The sequence below is a fragment of the Uloborus diversus genome, chromosome 1, assembly GCF_026930045.1.
Source record: "Uloborus diversus isolate 005 chromosome 1, Udiv.v.3.1, whole genome shotgun sequence".
NCBI classification, from domain to species: Eukaryota; Metazoa; Arthropoda; class Arachnida; order Araneae; family Uloboridae; genus Uloborus; species Uloborus diversus.
The window spans coordinates 231,521,626-231,537,050 of NC_072731.1; the positions used below are offsets into that span (position 1 = coordinate 231,521,626).

The following is a 15,425-nucleotide window of genomic DNA, read 5'->3' on the forward strand; positions in this document are numbered from 1 at the left end:
AGAAATAGACTCAAACCTGTCAAGTCCCGAAATGTTCCAGGGAAATTGTCAGTAACGTTTCGGATTTTTTGCAGCGAAATCCATTGAACTTACGCCCTTTCTGAATTAATTGATTCAGTTTGTTATTGATTTTTAGTTTTTTTAATATTCCACTATTCCGCAATGCAAAGGGTAGATTCTCTCATCCAAAATCCATTAAAAGAAGAGAAAAGAGAGTGACAAAACCTTTGTGATATTAAGACATCATATTGGGTGTTCCGTTCTAACCTGCAAGACATTCATTTTCGCAATCGTTAGTTCTAGATGCATACTTCCAATTGCAAAAAATGTTCAAAATCAGAGGCAGAGTTAAGATATTGAAAGTTTGAAGGAAAATTAAAGATGAATTTAAAAAATGCAAAATTTTACTTTTTATACGGGCTCTAGGTCCCTAACTAATATTTAAAGAAATAATCTCCATTGAAAATTATTACTGATAAAGTTTTAGGGGACCAAACAGAAGATGAGATTGGAACTCATCGCCCTTTCAGAAAAATGGCAGGTCGTCAAAGTAAGAAAAATAAGGTATAAGAAAAATAAGGTAAGGAAAATAAGGTATATTTTCCATTGCTATTCAAAAATAAATGCAAATGTTATGCCGTGATACGCAAAGACACTACAAAACATTGAACAACTTGAAAAACCACACTCTATGCACACATGACACATATAATTTTAAACACTTGTTAACCGCTATATTTTAACCCAAAAGGCGTCATTGACGGCGAGTGAAAAGTGGTGTAAGTCACTAAACACTGCGTTTCGTATCTCGATGAGTATTAGTCGTAATAATTCCAAACTTTTTGCATTGGAATTATTTTTTAATGGAGATTTATTCTCTAAATATAAGTTAGGGGACCTGGGACACGAATAAAAAGTTAAATTTTGTATTTTTTGACTCATTTTTATTTTTACTTCAAACTTTTGATACCTTAACTCTGCATCTTATTTTGAACATTTATGCAATTGTAAGTATACATCTAGGACTAACGGTTGCAAAAATAAAGGTCTTGCAGGTTGTCATATCTGGCAACGTTGACTAGCACTCAACAGATAAAATGAAGAAGTGAACTGAATGAATCGGCCATGTTGAATCTCACTTGTGTACTTGTTGCGTGTCTTGTTCCAGGTTTCTTGTTCTTGTTAATGTTTTTATTTTAACTACCTTTGAGAATAAATGTAATGTTATAACCAAGTGTCACCTCTCTCCCACACACTACAATATTGGCGACGAGTAAATTGGAAAATATTACGATAAGATGCCGAACACTGGTATTGCTCATTTGCAAAGTTTCGTCGAAGGGGACAACTTTGTGGAATACCTCATGAGAGCGGATTTTTTCTTCGAGGCCAACAAAATCACTTCCGATGATGAAAAGCGTGCCCTTTTGTTGACTGCAATTGGAAAGAAGACCTTCTCATTGCTTCGCAACTTACTTCAGCCGAAAGAAATTAAAGATGTAAAATATGCCGACATTGTGAAAGTTTTAACGGATTACTATTCCCCGGCTTCTTCAACCATTATGGAAAGGTTTCGCTTCTACAATCTCAAACAAGGTAATGAAGATATTTCAACGTTCATTGTAAAAATAAAGGAACTCGCCAGCAAGTGCAACTTCGGTGCATTTCTAAACGACGCACTTCGAGATAAATTGGTTTGTGGATTACAGTCCGAACAAATTCAAAACAAATTACTCAGTGAAAAAGACGTTGATTTTGCTAAAGCTTCTGAACTGGCTCTTGCTATGGAAACAGCATCTAGAGAGACCAAGTCACTAAAAGAAGAAAATCAAAGCGTCCTCAAAATTCATGAGTATAAGAAAGTAAAACCAAAAGATTCGACACGGAAGAATTTTGGAAAGCCAACATATCCTCATCAAATTACAAAAGTAATAAAATCGTGCAAGCACTGTGCTAAATTTCACAGAGGAGAGTGTAAATTCAAGAATGCTACGTGTTATCAATGTGGTGTAAAGGGTCACATTAAGCCTGCATGTAAAGCTTCAAATACGAATTTTCTTGAAGGTGCTGCAAATGTAAGTGATAAACCAGAACCTTATTTGAATAACAATTTTTCTAAAAATTCGGGTAACGTAAGTGTGAGTGAACAATCAGAACATTTGAATAACATTGTTATGTCTAAGAATTTGGGTAGCGTTAACCCATACACTACTAATGTTCATATCAATGGGGTGAAAGTGAATATGCAAATTGACACTGGCAGTGAATATTCAATTATTTCGTTAAATAAATTTAAAAAATTGAAATTAAATTACATAGAGTCGAAACCAGCCCCAATATTGAAATCTTACACTAACAATGATTTAAAAATTGTAGGAAATTATGATGTACCCGTAATTTATTTGAATAAGTGTTACAGTTTACCATTAATTGTGGTTGATTGTGATAATGATAATAAGCCTATTTTGTTGGGTAGAAAATGGATCAAAATATTGAAAATTAGGATTGATGATTGTATAAATATGGTACTTGATAAAAGTGTAAATTTTGATAATGTCTCTTCTACTGTTGAGTATTTTAAGCATAAATATCCAAATTGTTTTAATTTAAATGATACAACTGGTATTTTGGGTGTACCTATTAATATAGCAATGAAATCGGAAACTATTCCCATTTTTTGCAAAAGTAGACCAGTCCCTTATGCTTTAAGAAATCTTGTTGATAAGGAGTTGGATACTCTTATTAACAATGGTGTTTTGTACCCTGTTGGTCATTCCAAATGGGCAACACCAATAGTTGCTGTTCCCAAACTTGATGGAAATGGTAGGGAAGCTGTTAGAATTTGCGGGGATTTTTCACTTACTGTCAACAAGTTTTGTGAAACTCAATTTTATCCTCTACCATCTCAGGAAGAAATTATAACTAGTATGGGAAGTGGGAAATATTTTTCTAAAATAGACTTATCAAAAGCTTTCCATCAGATTCAAATTAGCCCTGAATCACAGGAATTGCTAACATTAAATACCCCCAGAGGTTTACTCAGGTATTCTAAACTTCCTTTTGGGATCAAATCAGCTTCTTTTCTTTTCCAACAAAAGATGGATGAAATATTGAAAGATTTTTCGTATACAAATTGTTACATAGATGATTTATTTATAAGGGCAAATACAAAAGAAGAATGTATAAAAAGAACTGAAATTGTTTTGGATAGGCTAAATTCTTACAATGTTAAGATAAATCTTTCTAAATGTGAATTCTTTAAAGACAGTATTCAAGTTTTAGGGCATAAGAAAGATTTCACTGGTGTCCATCCTTTAGATGAAAAGTGCAATGATATATATCAAGCTTCGGTGCCTACAAATTGTACTGAACTGAAAAGTTATCTTGGATTATTAGGGTATTATTCTCATTTTATTCCAAATTTATCTAATACTCTTCGTCCACTTTATAAATTACTGGAAAAAGATGTTAAGTGGAAATTTGATAAAAATTGTGTAAAAGTTTTTGAACATAGCAAAACTTTGTTAAAAAAGCATAATATCTTGGTTCATTGTGATATGGCAAAACCAATAGTTTTGCAATGTGATGCATCAGACTATGGCGTGGGGGCTGTCTTGTGTCATGAATTTCCTGGCGGTGAGCTTCGACCAATTTTTTTCGCTTCCAAAACTTTGAGTAAAGCTGAAAGAAATTATGCTCAAGTGCATAAAGAGGCTTTGGCCATAATTTTTGGTATAAAAAAGTTTAATAAATTTTTACAAGGTCAAAAATTCACCATCGAGACAGACTCTAGGCCATTGTTAACATTATTTGGTCATAATAAACCTGTACCAACTATGGTTAACGCGAGAATGCAAAGATGGGCCATAATCCTTTCAAATTATGATTATGTAATAAGGCATAAAAAGGGTTCAGAGTTGTTGCTCGCTGATGCACTATCTCGATTACCATGTAAAGATGATGAACCAATTGATGAGTTCACACATTTCATATGTTTCTTTTCTGATTTTGAAAATTTAAAAATTGATGATATTCAGAGAGCAACATCTCTTGATCCTTGTTTATCAAAAGTGTTGAATTACACTAAGTTTGGTTGGCCTACTGATGTTGAAGAAAATCTTAAGGAATTCAAAAAGGTAAAGAATGAATTAAGTGTTGAAGGAAATTGTTTACTTCGAGCAAATAGGTTAGTGGTTCCTGAAATATGGCATAACAAAATACTGGAGCTTCTTCACAATGAGCATCCAGGTATTTTTAGAATGAAGCAGTTGGCTAGAGCTTATTTTTGGTTCCCAAAAATTGATCAGTTTATTGAAAATTTTGTAAATAAATGTATACCTTGCCAACTCACAAGACCTTCAGCTCCAAAAGTAAAATCAAATTTTTGGCCTTTAACTGGCAAGCCTTTTGAAAGAATACACATAGACTTTGCGGAATTTGAGGGTAAAAATCTTTTAATTGTTAAAGATTCCTATTCGAAATGGATCGACGTATCTGTAGTAAATAGCATTGATTCAAAATCGACAATAACTCAATTACGAAAATTATTTGCTTGTTTTGGCTTACCAAGTGATGTAGTATCTGATAATGCTCAGCAACTTAAATCTGACTTAATTTTAAAGTTTTTTAAATCGAACGGGATTAATCCAGCAAATTCTCCACCATATCATCCAAATTCTAATGGTGCAGCGGAAAATTCAGTATCTATTGTTAAAAACATGTTGAAAAGACAAACATTTTCTGATCGTAAATATGATAATTTTCAACATAGATTAGATTCGGCACTTTTTGCTTATAGGAATACTCCTTCATCAGTAACGTTAAAAACTCCTGCAGAGTTAATTTTTGGCTATTTGCCACAAACTGTTATTACGAAGGTTAGAAGTAATCATTTGTTAAAAGAAAAAAAGTATCAGGATTATCAAAAATCTTATTTCAATCGCAACGCTACTAAAAGAAATTTTGAAATAAATGAGAGGGTGTGGGTTAAATCAACTAGAGGTGATGTAATTAAATGGTTCCCTGGTAAAATTACTAAAGTTATAAGCCAGAATACATTTTTAGTTAAAGTTAATAACAAAACACGATATGTTCATTCTGATCATCTTAGAAAGTCTGTAATAGACGAAGAAAAATCTAGTTTTTCAAATTTAACTAATATGAACCGTGATGTTAATTTACCATCCATTAGGAATGCTATTTTACCTGCATTAGATATTGCTAGCAAACCTAATGAAGAAAATGCTCAAAATAATTGTACAAATGAAACATTACCTAATGCAGAACCGTCAATAGTTAAGCCCGAAAATCCTCCGAATGCTGAATCGCAAAAATCACCGATACGTTCTACCAGACCAAAGCGAAACGTAAAACCAATTCAAAGATATGGCATTGATTCATGAATGTATATATTACTTTGTAATAATTTATTTTGTACATCATTGTGTATTTTTATTTGTTTTCTAACTAACAAATAAGGAGGAGAGTGTCATATCTGGCAACGTTGACTAGCACTCAACAGATAAAATGAAGAAGTGAACTGAATGAATCGGCCATGTTGAATCTCACTTGTGTACTTGTTGCGTGTCTTGTTCCAGGTTTCTTGTTCTTGCTAATGTTTTTATTTTAACTACCTTTGAGAATAAATGTAATGTTATAACCAAGTGTCACCTCTCTCTATACGAACTACAACACAGGTTAAAACGGAACACCTTGTATATTCGATATAGTTATAAACCTGAAAGCTTGTTTTAACGCTGTGCAACTCCATAACCTCCAACAGATCCGAACTAGATTTGGAAAAATTTAACGATCTCTTGAATGAAATAATCACCAATGCTCATTCAAGAATAATTGGGAGAGGGTATTTTTTCTTTTACTTTTAAATACCAATCCCCAGAACTCTTAATAAAAACTGGACAAATCATCTTCTCAAGTGTCACCGCACTTCAAAACTTAAAAACTTTAGAAGTTTAAAATACTTTGAATTTTGTTCAAAGTTTTAATTCCGTAATACCAATTAAAACGTTTCTCAGAAGGTAAAACTTTTTTTCTTGACAATTTCAATGTTTCGAACATCTATTCGACGTTATTAATATCTCACAAATTTATTGCTAATTTGTGTTTCATTTAGGCTGCTTTTACTTCTATTATACATGATTATGTGAATCTCTTATCGAAGTTAATGCTATTTGTTTACGGAAAAAACAATGAGAATGATCTTTGCAAAATTACCTTTTGAAATTTTAGTATTCTGAATCTAAAAATGAATCTGAATTAATTGTGCTAGATCTATTTTTCTGCAATAATTTCATAACTGCTATCGAATTAATTAAAGTTCACAAATATAAGAAAGTAATGAAAAATGAACTTTACTGTATCGGCATCTGAGACAGACGGTATGTTAACATTGAAATTGATAATGATACGCAATTTTTACATTTTTACTAAAAAGCAGTAAATATATCAAAATCAATTACTCTATTGTTGCTATATAAACTACTTCTATAAATACTTCAATCAGTAGCGATTAAAGAATTCTTTCAATAGAAATATTTATTTAAAAATAAACATTTTTTAGTGGAGTAGGGGAAGTATAATGCTACTGTTCTTAAAAATAATAGAAAATCAATTTCATAAGATGAGTATGGTTTGGATCTTCAAGCACGGTAATTGATTTTCTAGATATAAATAAAATATTTATCTGAATAAATTGTAATATTTCAATCAGGATGTTCCAAACATAAAAATAAATAAATAAATAAATAAATAAATAAATAAACTAAAAAAATATATATATATATATATATTAATTTGAATTTTTGGCATCTTGAATTCAAATTATGTTTTTCACAATCACGAATGTGTGTGTGTATGAATCCGCGTGTGTGTTTGTGTAGGCGCATTTGTGTGGGTGCGTGTGTTTGTGTGTGTGTGTGTATATATATGCATGTGTGTGCTTGTTGTGTATGCAGTGCTGTGTGTGTACGCGCGCGTGTGTGTAGGCGTTCGTGTGTGTAGGTGTTCGTGTATGTAGGCATTCGTGTGTGTGTGTGTGTGTGTAAATGTAGGATATGGACGCAACCTGGAGACGGTTTTCGCAATAGGACAAGCATCGTGAGACCAGTCGACGCGACGGTGGTGCTGGCAGAGGGTGCTGGCGGGAAAATAAGATCATAGGAATTCAAAACTGTCAAATGAGAACAATAATATCGTGATTGCTCAAAAAAATAAATAAATAAATAAATAAATAAAATAAAAAGGGGGGATATAGTTAAATGATCAATAGTTTCGTCAAGGTTAGACCAAAGAAACTGCCTTTTAGAAATTTGTAATTAACAGACAGAACTTCGAAAAATACATAAGGTTAAAGCACCTGCAGTCGGGACTCGATTATCGATTTTCGATAAACTATGAATTTCAGAAATCAATACAAGAACACAATATCGGTAAAACTCAAGGATGTATATTTTTGTTGTTATTTCTCTCAGTCCGTTTCAGAAATTAAAAAAAAAATACTTTGAAAATCAAGGTCTTTTTAACACGAGCAAATGCACCAGTAATAAACAATCGAAATTCAGTGATAGATCGTTTCATTTTCACTAATCTTATCGGGTATAAGGAATTGAATGAAAAAAAAAGAAAAAAAAATCTAATGCGGAACTGAAAACATATCATTATTCCAGAAAAATTGATAATCACAGTATTTACACCCGTATTATGAATTCTTCATGTCTTTGTAAATTTTATCGTTCAACTCAGGAAAAAGACCTACGAACTTAAATATTTTTATAGCGGCAGTAATAGGAAGCTAAAACAATGTTTGAAAAAAGTATCCTAAACGTAATAACAGACTCTTGAGCACTTAGAACAGCATCTAAATTTAGCATAATGAGTAATAGAAAGATCAATCGCAGATTTTTCACATTTTGGAATAGTTTTAGCTAACGTAGTTGTAAAAGTAATTTCACCAAATTCTATTAGTAGAATGTTAATTAACAGCAGAGCGCCCACCTTAAATTCAAATCATTCGTTTCATAATGTAAGAAGATCTGTTAGGAACCAACAACTAAACCAATCCTTTTAGCATTGGAACTTAAATTTTTGACGCATCAGCTGACTGAATTTAAGAAATTTGTTTTAGAAATTCGTTAGTTGCAATTAACAGCAGAAGAAAAATAAAATAAAATAAAATAATTTGAACTTTGACATCTTGAATTCAAATTATGTTTTTCGCAATCACGAGCGTGTGTGTATTTAGGCGTGTGTGTTCGTGTGTGTGGGGGGGGTAGGTGTATGTGTGTGTAGGCATGTGTGTTTGTGTGTGGGGGGTATGTTTAGATGTGGGTAGTTGTGTGTATGTGTAGGTGTGTGTGTGTGTGTGTTTGTTAGTGTGTATATGTCTGCGTGTAGTTTTGTGTAGGTGTGTGTATGTATGCGTGTGTGTGTGTAGGCAAGTGACGCAATCTGGAGACGGTTTTCGCTGTAGGAGCAGCATCGTGAGGCGGTCGGCCGACGATGGTGCTGCAGAGGGAGGCCGGGGGAAAATAAAATCATAGGACATCAAAACAGTCAAGTGAGAACAATAAACAATCGTGATTGCTCAAAAATCAAATTGATAGCTTTTGAAAAATAGTTAAGACACTAATTTCAAGTTTTTCTTCAGAAAAAAAAAATGGTTGCAGAAACGCTTCGTTTGAAGCCACTTAGTCTTGTATTATTTTTTCAGCCATCTGACACAGTGGCTTCAACAATTGGCTGGAAAAAAAATAATAAAAGGCTAGCTGGCTTCAAGTGAAACCACGATCCCACAAAGAATTAATAACGTGACTAACTCCATGGTAAATTCACCACTCAGCGTAGTATCAGTAGACAATCTAACATGGCTAACTATTAGAAATGCAAAGGATCCCTAAACAAAGTGGTCGGCTAACCCCTTTAAACAGAACTTAGTTTTGAAAGGCATTTACTTTTTCATTAAAACATTACATCTCTTTAAAACTGAAGTGATAACAGAATATTGTACAATGAATATTTGAGGTGTTCCCGGTTACTTGGAAAAAAAAGCAAACGACAAAGTAGAAAGATGATTACACAACTTCAAACAAAATGGATCATTACTAATGAAAGAAAAGGAATCCGTAAACTACTGCTTTGAGCTAAAAAAAGGATGATTAGTGAGTTTGGGAGATGTCCCCCCCCCCATTTTTATTTTAAACTTGATACTGTTACGAGTCCAGCCACTTCAAGAAATTCTTTAATGACGATGCAGTTCTTGAGAAAACACAGGAGATTTATTTACAACTATGTACAAGAAATATCCTTAGCAATTGCTGAATTAAACATAGCAATTAGGCAAATATCAATTAACACAGTAAGCTCAACGATGCCACACGTATTAACATCAAAATACGCAAAAACACAGCACAAAGGCTGATACACACTTCCAGCGGAACGTTGAAAACGAGACTCCACAGTTAGAAAACAAACAAACTGACTCCCCCATTCACAAGACGCCCGGCGTTTAATATCGAGCGAAGAATTATCTAGAAAATCCTACAAAGTTCTACGAATTTCTCATATTTTCTTTTAATTCCATTCATAAATCTTATCGCTCAGAAATGGGGGGACCGTATACTTCATTCGAATGTAAGGGGGTTGTATATTCATTACAAGATACTATTTACACCTTAAGTTACTACACTAATTTTAGATGAAAAATAATGGAATAAATACCTAATTTAGTCAGATTTCAACAAATTAATCATAAAAATAATTACTATTTACAGAATTTAACAGTACACATTATTTCTAAAGTGTTACTGGCCGAGCACTGATGCACTTACCCTACATTCAATAATTTGTTTAATTGCCGATCAAGTAATACCTACATTTTTGAAAACATCTGTTAATTTATCAAAATATGCACATTACTAGCATTGGAAAGAATTATTTCATGAATTATTTCTCACTACAGCACGTCAGTAATTCGAGGGCTTCTATCGGTGATATATCCTTCTGAGTTTGGGGATACATCTCCCCCTAAACACATCCTTTGCTATTCTTCATTATGTTGAGGAAAGACTCAGCACCAACCAACATTGCGTAAGATATTTGGAAAAAATAGGAGCTATAACAGGCTACGTTTTAGAAGAAAGTGAGGAAAACCGTTACCGAAGCTGCTGTGTTACTTTGAAACTAATGTGTTTTTCATCACATGAATCTCAATTTTTTTATTAGAACCAAACATTAATATTGAAAAATCCAAAGCGTATTTAAAACAATAACGGTAAAGTTCCAACGCGTAACAAATAACTAAACAAAGTTGACAGAATGTTTTATTGACCTGTCATTGAAATTGGTTTCATAGAGGCAAATTTTAACATATTAAAAAAGGAAACAATCTTTAAATATGAGTTGGAAAAAACTTTTTTTTGTTATGCCTGAAAGTTTTTAAAAAGTTGAGATGCCCCCTTCTTACACGAAGTCTTCTGTTCAAAGATAAGCCACAACCTATTTCCTACATATAAACTCTATCTAATTGACAGCCAAGTTGGCTATCCCTGATATACTAGACTCTGGTTAAAGATTTCTATTCACATAGCTAAGAAAAGGCTTTTAAAAAATAAAATTTACGTTTTGTAGTAGTTTTTTAGTGTAGACCTTTTTAAGACATAGTGATTCAATGGATTACCATCTCGTGACATTGCCCAACTTCTCTTCAACACTTGTTTAAACTACCGCTAACTAGGCACTACCGCTAGTACAAGCTATACACACTGTGTAGCTTTTAAATTTGTTTTAAAATCAGTTATTAACGCAAAAATGTTTGAGCCGTTCTTTTTGTCCCAAAACTATGGTTCTAATAAGTTATCCCCTGCATACACAAAGCACAAGTCAGAATAAAATTTACGTCAAAAAGAGAAGGGAATTACCCCCAAGGACAAAGGTGAGAATAGAACATAGAGTTGAGATGAGGTATTTCCCCTCGATCACCCATCCCCCCCCCCCCCCCAAATATCTCCCCTCTACGGAACCGAACCTGCGACAGGCGGCGCAGCTGGTGTTGGAGCTGATACTTCTGACCACTCGACCACGGACCCGCCCCCCCACCCTTTGCAATCATTTGTATGTCATTTTCAGTGCAGTCTTTCCCACCCGTTTTGGTCAGGTACATTGGCATTACCTGTCAATGCGACACCCATAATTTGTGTTCATGGATGATGTCAGGTTAGATGATGACGTCATCGGAGACAATATCCAATACTAACCATACTCATTTCAACTCCCTGTCTTGTATGATACATGACAAAATTTCTTCAGGAAAGTGATTACCACGATGCTTAAATGATTGCAATCTAGTTTTTATCGCTTACGTATTAATTTACAGCACGATTATTTCAGCATTATTAAAGTTGATTTATCTTGGAAGTAACGTTTTGAGAGGAAATTTGCGGAAGGCCTCCGGTGAATAATAATGTAAGTTAATTCTACTTTTGAATCAAATTTTAATACTTACCGCTCACATTGATGAAATGAAATTACTGCTCTGCTCGTCTATTCACCAACATCGCAGGAAGCAAGTTCACAGACATTAGAGAGCATCGATTGTTTGGCCGGGTAATCTCGTTCCAATCTTCCTTTGTCTGATGCATCACATGAAAGTCCACGTGAAAAATAAATGCCCACGTGAAAATGCGATGCGTATTTAATTTTCAACTTCAATTTGCAGACGTAATTTAGTATTAATCGCTGTCAGTCTTTTTTTTATGTCGACAATTATCTTCATGAATCTTTTGTCGTTTGCAGTAGGAATTAGTATGATTCCTTCTCTTAGTTTTCTCTGGACGTAAGGATTAGTGGAAAAGGCAATAATTATTGTGAAAGGAGCTTGTAGAAGTAGAAAAACTTTTTTATGAAAATTTTGTCTTTGGGATTGTAAATATAATTTGTGATATTAAACCTTCCTTTCGTTGTTTGAGCACCTTAACGAAAATATTTTGGCGTAATATTTAACGGGAGCATTTTATGTAATTTAAGAAATATTTTTTCAGAAATGCAGGTAACAGTTTTCATTCAAACTACATCCTTATTGATAAGGAGATACATGTCGAAAATATCTTGCCAAACAATTTCCATATCTTGCACTATGGCACTTTTCGAGTTTATTACAAATACAAATGTGACGACCAGCAACAGGCTGTTGGCCCAGCTAGGCTGGTCCTAGTTAATTTATTAGTCCTCAATGAAGATCAATGGCCCTCTTAAAGCTATCCACCTCCTTGCTCATTGCCACCTCTTCCGGTAAGCTGTTCCAAGTGCCCACACAACCCTACTAAAGTAGTAGTTTTTCCTTATTTCTAGGTTAGCCTGTGATTTGAATAGCTTAAAACAATGACCCCTCGTCCTGCTTTGGGCGCAAAAATTTAATCCATTAACGTTATTCATTTTGATCAATTCAAAAAACTGAATCACGTATCCTCTGATCCTCCTTTGCTCCAGGCGATACATATTAAGTCTAGTATCATCATCTAAATCTGAAAGTCTCCTTACTAGTCTAGTTACTCTTCTTTAAACCCTTTCCAATACACAAATATCTTTCTTCAGATAAGGCGACCAAAACTGCACAGCATACTCTAGAAATGAGGTCTTACTAAACTCCTATATAAAGGCAGAACAACCTTCTTAGATTTGTTTGAAATAGATCTATTGATAAACCCAAGCATTTGGGTTTCCGGGCCCACTCAATGCACGGGCCCCAAGTTCCCGACTAGGCTGACATGGCATTCCCTCCGGCCTGGTCACACCTCAGATATAGAAGGCACAGTTTAAAAAAAAAAATTACACATGATAAATTCAAATTTTTGCAATCAATTACAGTTTTAGAGCATTATTTTTCTTACTTTTTTTTTCAATTCAAATTTTTAGGCTCTACGGTACAGTTGATTTCGCCACGCTTGTAAATGTTACAGTTCTGAGTCAATCCTAGACTTAGATTGAACCTTTAAGCGAAAATTTATTTTCAAACATTCACAGTACCGAAAAAAATCGCAGCATTCGTTACATAAAATTGAATTATTTTTCTTAATATGTAATTTTTTGAAAAAGTAATGACAAATGGAAAACTTTTATGGCTTTACATCAAGTTTTTGGTGAGTTTAAACAAAAAGTAGAGTAGAAACACTGTAAATGAGCCTGTCTAAACAGTGCACAAACGCAACATTCTCTAGTCCTTTCCTTTGAACTGTATAAAGGGAAGATTCTGTTGATAATTCAAGTAAGAAAACATTTTTGAAACCTTATTTCTAAAATAAAAAATATCTATATAGATATTGATTATTCAGACTTGGCTATGTATTTTGAGGCTGTGTATAAATGATGTATCATTATTATTAAGGTTTACTATACTTAATGAACGATTAATTGTTTGAAAAAAAAAGAAACTCTTAGCCTTCACTTCATATTTCTAAATTTATCAGTTATCGATAAATGAAGGTTATCTGAAAACTGGATTTCCGAACAAAGTTTCAGACATTGACCTGTCAAAAGCAAGGGTTTAATGACCCATATACCACAATACAGGTGGGTAGATTTTCTGCAACCTTGCCTTTATTTTCCACTGAATGTTTATCTAAAACTGATAACTTATCTTCATAGTAAAAAACTAAAATACATGTCAAAATGTTTAAAATGTTAAAAAAAGATTAGGCAAACCAATTTAGTTGATCGCACTATTATGCACTTAAGTCTAGAAATTTTGAATTGTAGTAGTTGATGGGTGAAGATGAAATTTCTTCATTCTGTGTGATTAAAACACAGTCAAATTATGCTGCCGTGGAAAGACAAAGCTCGGTAACTGCATTTTTTTTTTGTTGTTGCTCGTTTTCTTTTTTTCTGCATTTTTATCATCTATTGTACTTCAGCTTTATTGTACAAGCTTGCTTATTTGGTTTACGCTGAAAATGTAAAAAAAAAAAAAAAAAGCAAATTCCAACATTTACCTACTGTTAGTACGAAATCCAAAACACGTTTCTTAAAAAAAAAAGTCTTAAAAACTCATTTGTGCAGATACTGCGCTTTACAGTCCTAGGGCAGTATGACTAGGTTGTTAAGTATTTATCTAAAAAAAAAGTACCGACTTATTTATTCAAAGATATTTCTCCCTCAAAACAGCGAAGGAACGGGCAATTTAAAGACGAAAGGCAAAAATTACTCCATATCTATCCCATTTCTCGTCATTGTCGTATTCAAGAAAAGTCTAAAATTTGAAATGAGAAGCAAACTATACAGAGCTTCAACTAATAGTTCCTTCTGCGCTTTCGTTTCCAAGAGATGTTAAAATTTTATGAAATATTTTATTCCAATAACATATGAGGTAGTGAGAAGCAAAGGGATGCAAGTGGCAAAATTGAAAATTTGGAGATGACCAGTACAAATGGTAGGTGAACCTCTCCTCCGTCTTGGAGCAAGAGATTGTATTAGTAGATCTCATAGACTAATAATAAGAGTAGACCGAGCTATGGCAACCCTTTTGCTGCTCATAAACCAAACCATGTGACTGGTGGATATCCTAGCAACAGCGGGCGTTAATCGTAGCAGACGATCAACGCCAGCGCGAAATAAAATAAATAGAATTGATGTAACACGGAAGAATGATCTTTTATGGAGTCCGATTTGTAAATTTGTTATTCTAAGTTGTAAATATTTTGTTAATATAGTGAGTTTTTCGTTTAGATAGCATTGTGCATTTTCTTTAGTCAATTTCAATAACTCTCTAAGCAATAAAAGATGCAAGCGACCAAGAAGAATCAGCAAACGGTAAGATTTTTACCTACAGTTTCAATTTAAGATACCGATTAGTACATTTTTGCGTTAACGCAAAACGTTTACGCCATTTCGTTCACGCCAACGCTGACAGCTCCAAATGAAATAAAAGTTACCGAAAACTGATCAAAAACTATTACTTATGTCAAAATAATGCATAACTAAAAGAAAAACAGTTCAATCTCTGCACCTGGAAGTTTTTTTTAATGAAAACACATTGTCTTAAAATACATGTCGAATGCCAAACTATATATAATGCTGCCATCTAGCAACCATGCTGCCAAAGTCTTCGCCAAGCCCTTCCACTAGTCACATGATACATCAATGAACCAATTTTCTTTATCAGCAAGAATGAGAAAGCTCGGTCTACTCTTATTATTATTAGTCTATGGTAGATCTGGTAGGTGCTGCTGTGCAGCGTGATTTAGAAAAAAATTTCATTGAAAGTGTATCTAGGATCTTATCTTTAAACGCGTTTTACTCGAAACTTAAAATAGTCCACTTGCATCCTTTTGCTTCTCACTGCTTCATATAAGACATATGCTTTTTATTAGTGAACAAACAGGCTAGAAAACTATTTTACACCTCTATGCATCTAGCTA

General features: G+C 33.5%; 1 protein-coding gene across 1 annotated transcript in view; it reads left to right on the forward strand.

Annotated features, from left to right (window-relative positions):
• The first annotated feature begins 1,298 nt into the window (after nt 1–1,298).
• LOC129219245 (glucose dehydrogenase [FAD, quinone]-like) overlaps nt 1,299–15,425 on the forward strand; it is an 83,986-nt gene continuing 69,859 nt past the window's right edge. Inside the window, exons 1-2 of the mRNA XM_054853574.1 lie at nt 1,299–1,974; nt 3,265–3,378. Coding sequence (XP_054709549.1) covers nt 1,299–1,974; nt 3,265–3,378 — 790 coding nt within the window. The remainder of the gene's footprint in view (nt 1,975–3,264; nt 3,379–15,425) is intronic.